This window comes from Nicotiana attenuata, unplaced genomic scaffold (genome assembly GCF_001879085.1).
Source record: "Nicotiana attenuata strain UT unplaced genomic scaffold, NIATTr2, whole genome shotgun sequence".
NCBI classification, from domain to species: Eukaryota; Viridiplantae; Streptophyta; class Magnoliopsida; order Solanales; family Solanaceae; genus Nicotiana; species Nicotiana attenuata.
The window spans coordinates 1,035-5,667 of NW_017678126.1; the positions used below are offsets into that span (position 1 = coordinate 1,035).

General features: G+C 39.2%; 1 protein-coding gene across 1 annotated transcript in view; it reads right to left on the minus strand.

Moving 5' to 3' along the window:
• Positions 1–424: 424 nt before the first annotated feature.
• The window catches only part of LOC109221557 (type I inositol polyphosphate 5-phosphatase 2-like), a 10,513-nt gene continuing 6,304 nt past the window's right edge, over positions 425–4,633 (minus strand). The window contains exons 6-10 of the mRNA XM_019386032.1: positions 2,621–3,413; positions 1,985–2,175; positions 1,762–1,870; positions 1,359–1,507; positions 425–1,060 (exon numbers count right to left, since the gene is read on the minus strand). Coding sequence (XP_019241577.1) covers positions 859–1,060; positions 1,359–1,507; positions 1,762–1,870; positions 1,985–2,175; positions 2,621–3,413 — 1,444 coding nt within the window. The 3' untranslated portion in view covers positions 425–858. The remainder of the gene's footprint in view (positions 1,061–1,358; positions 1,508–1,761; positions 1,871–1,984; positions 2,176–2,620; positions 3,414–4,633) is intronic.

Consider the following 4,633-nt stretch of genomic DNA (forward strand, 5'->3'; position numbering starts at 1 on the left):
GATTTGGTTCGACTTCAAACCTTATCCTGTTTAAATTCTTCACGAAAGTTTATAAATTTTGTAAGTTTAGCTATTTCGAATGCTATTTCCGACATACATGATCGAAGTTGTACAATTAACATCCGAAGTTACAAATTTTGCCTAAGTTTGAGATATCGCTTGTGCAAGAAAACTTCCAAAACAACATGTTAAGAATTGAATTCCAGTTAAACTTCGATTGTAAACCATATCCTTAGGTTCTAATTTGCCAGAGCAAGACAATTTTGTGCTCTTTATTCTTCTTTTTTTCTTGGAAATGAAAACTTAATAAAGCTTTGAATTGAAATATAGAATAAAAGCTTTTCACTATGAGAACTCCATTTCATGAGTTAGTGAATGGAAGACTATAAACTTCAATTCAGTAAGCATTTACAAAACTTTGAAATGTGTATCAAGAAATAATATTTCATAATTTACAAAACCATACAAAAATACCCTCCTTCTGGCAGGGAAATTTAGGAAACAAAAGAAGAAAAAAGAAACTAAATTCGAAGTAAGGAAAGCCAGGTTATAAAAATACAGTTAGAATGTCACAGACCAAATACAAGGGAAAATTCACTCAAAATTATGTCAAAATTTTTTTAATTACAAAACATTAAACACATTGTACTGGTGCCAAATCTTCATTGCTCAAGTATATGTATGTTGTATCTTACAGAAACGACGTTGATCTCGTGTCTTATCCACCTTTAACATAACATGATTTTGGAAAGATTTGCAGGCTTGTACGTCGTACAAGCTATTCTGAATCCCTCGACTCTAGATCCTGGATTCGCCTCTGCCTTGAAGTACATATGAACGCGACGCTTCATTTAAGTCTTACTCCTCACTATCAAGTAGAATCTCAGGATGTACAGCGGCGCTGTTAACATTGAGGACTCTCTGGAGTTTTCGTTGATCAAATACTTCAACTTCTACTGAAAACATTGAACTTACAGGCCGATGATCAGATAGTCTCATTTCTGCTCGCTTGTACAAGAGCTGTTTTATACCTTTCCCTAACCATAGTATACGGTCACACCTGCACGATATTAAGAAAATACTCATATCAATATACGAAGGGGAGCCTTGGCATAACTGGTAAAGTTGCTGCCATGTGACCAGGAGGTCACGGGGTCGAGCCGTGGAAACAACCTTTTGCAAAAATGCAGGTTAAGGCTGCGTACAATAGACCCTTATGGTCCGGTCCGGCCCTTCCCTGGACCCCGCGCATAGCAGGAGCTTAGTGCACCGGGCTGCCATTTTCACTCATTTCAGTATACATTTTCAAAGTTTGCTGAAAGATTATGCTTTGTCCATTCAAAGAGAATTTCACTTACCAAGCCGGTGATCTCTTCTTCTCCCCTTCTCTCGGGGTCTCCCCAACGTATCTATCACTGTTGATTTCATATTTATATGTTGGTGCAAAGTTAACCACTCCTTCCTTCCAACCGGCAAAAACACGGCCACCTCGGAGTTCTTTGGTTAGCTGCAAATGAGATGAATATATGATATTAGAGCTTAAGTTATATACATTGACGCAGTATTAGTCCAATTAATTTAACCTTTTTTTGCTGGTTATACTCCATTTTCTAAGTTAGTGTATCATGTTTGATATGTAGAAACTTCTAGTTGTTTGTCAACTTAACCTGATAGTATAAAAGTTCCTTATTCGATGAAGTGCCAATAGGGAAGATCTTATATAAACAAAGAGCTGAACCAAATGTTAGTGATGAGTCTCACCTCGTCGTAGTTGAGAAGTTCATCCCATTGCTTTTTGGCGACAAGCTTCCGCACCTCAGCATCCAACATATTTATTCGATAATTCAAATCTCCAAACCAGAATATCTGACTGTTTACATTAAGAGAAAGAGTATGAATTATATATATGCTTTGAAATTAGAACATACAACTCCAAAACAATAGTTCCTATAGATTCATATATGGTATCCGATCTAGTACTTACTCATGAGATGGAATTGTTTGTGGTTGATCTGCATCTGTGTCGAATACAGATGAGAAATGCGTGCGCCTCATAATCTCATTGACATCAGAATTACGCCTTTGATCAGCGCCATCCTTTTGACCAGAAGTTAAATGTGAACAAACAAAGCATAGCCTTGACTGGAAAAGAGACATGCTCACAGAAACAGATCCCTGCATATCACATCAATTATTCAGCTTTTGGTTTCATGTATAGACAATAGGTTCAATTTTCTTATGGAGCCAATGCTAGGTGATTTCTTCCCATCTGCCTAAACTTTGGTGGGCAAAGCGGGAAGTAGCAGTTACTCGGTGGAATAGTCAAGATGCGCTCAAACTGGCTCGGACACCACTGTTATTTTACAAAAGAATGTAGAGACAAAGATAAGGGGAAATAAAGCCCTCTAAAGTTCAAATGTCTTTTTTCTATAACAGTGGTGTTCAGTCCAACTTGCACATACCTTAACTATTCCATCCGATACGTGCTACTTCCACTAGCACATGTATCGAATAATTCTGTTTCAAATGTTCTTTTTAACTTCATTATTTCACTTTCTACAACTAGGAATGCTGATATTTGATTCAATGAAAATCTTAAACATGAAGGAAAAAGCAATACCTTGTTGCCCATGTATCCCATTAAACCGACTCCAACGGAGGAGACTTGCAAGTTGTTTATGTGCCTTCTCAACCTTCTACGGACCCAAATGGATACATATATCCCAACCATTTGCTTACTAACAATACGAATATATCTTGGACGTGAATTCACCTCCTGTTTTAGAAGTGAACTTTCATCTTCGAACTCTGTGAATCCTTCGAAAAAGTCATTTTCCTCTTCAGAAAATTGATCAGAGCCATCAGAAAGAGCATCAAGAACTTCAGGCTCCTCTTGTTGATTCATCCATAACATTCCTAAGTTTCCGGAACTTTGGTGCCCTCTTTTTAACCTGCTACCATCTAATCGAATATCCTGATTGTTAAAAGCAAGAGCACAGCTGCTCGATACTCGCCTCAAGTTAAAACTTGAAGACAGAACTTGAGGCGTTGCATCGAGTGAACGTTCAGGCCAATCCAATCGACTATCACAATCAATCCCATATATTCTCTTTATTTGCAGGTTCTTCCTCAGGTTGATCATATTATCGCCAGCAAAGCGAGTGGTGTCCATCGATGCCTCTGCAATTATATCTAGTGCAGTAGTAGTATTTACAACATCAGCAATTATATCAGCTGCGGGTGAAGTTCTTAACACTGGAGACGGTGGAGCACTGTAGCTCTTGAGCTTAGCTTCAGGTTCCATTGTTGTTCGGTTTAATGTTCTGCGAATGATCGCCTCCCATTTTGGAATTGGCCTTCTATTTTCTGCTCCCAGTACGTTTCCAGCATTTAAAGGAACTACCTCTTGGAAGCTGTAAAGGGAAGATACAAATCGCGCTATAAAACTCAATCGTGTAACATAAATCTTAGCGACTAAATGTATAGGCCATATAAAAGCTATTTTATGCGAAACGACTAGATGAATTTGTTAGAATAGTCATGTAAATAGGAGTAAATAAATAACCCTAATCCAATATATATTAGGAGTAGGACATGTTATGTGTGTATATATATAGGGCTCATTGTAACATATGAATATACATCAATAATATATTTTCTCCCGTGCTTTCTCACATGGTATCAGAGCAACCGTGAGAAATTTATCGTTGTGCGTCATTCCAACGATATCCGGGAAGAAACAACTCAGTCACCGTGCAATTTTCCGGTGACCTAAGTGACTAATTGCGTCAAAGTCACTAATTATCAGTGTTGTGCAAAAACCAACACCACCACAGGGTTCCCAAGGCTCCGGCGACCAAACCCCAGTAAACCCCACCGGAAAACACCCCCTCACGCGCCCTCACGCGCCGGCGATATTCCGGCAAATCTGACCCACGCGCCCCCACGCGCCGGCGCGTGAGCACTGTTTCGGCCATTTTTTGAAAATCTTCCAGTTGGACAGTCGGATCGCCTAGTAATTCCGAGTCTGTCCATACCTTTTTCGTTTGATTCCGACCACTTTGAGTTTTTCCGGCGACTACACTGATTTTTCCGGCAGCTACAGTACTTTTCCGGCAAACACAGTGTTTTCTTCATCTGTTTCAGAGAATTTTCAGTTGATTCTTTTTGTTATTTGGTGATAATCCAACCATGTCTTTGGGAGTCGATGCTTTCGGGTCTAGAAACCCGGGTTCTGGCAGTTCCGGTGTTATGATTACCTCAGAACCTTTAATGGGAGGTTCAAACTACTTAGATTGGGCTTCATCTGTCGAGTTGTGGTGTAAAGGTCAAGGAGTTCAAGATCATTTAACAAATAAGGCTAGCGAAGGTAATGAAAAGACCAAAACACAGTGGGAGAAGGTCGATGCTCAGTTATGTAGTATCCTGTGGCGATCTATTGATTCCAAGTTGATGCCCTTGTTCCGTCCATTCCAGACATGTTATTTAGTTTGGGAAAAGGCTCGTAATCTATACACTAATGACATATCTCGTTTCTATGATGTAATATCGCGAATGACAAGCTTGAAGAAACAGGAATTAGATATGTCTACTTACTTGGGACAAGTTCAGGCAGTCATGGAAGAATTTGAGA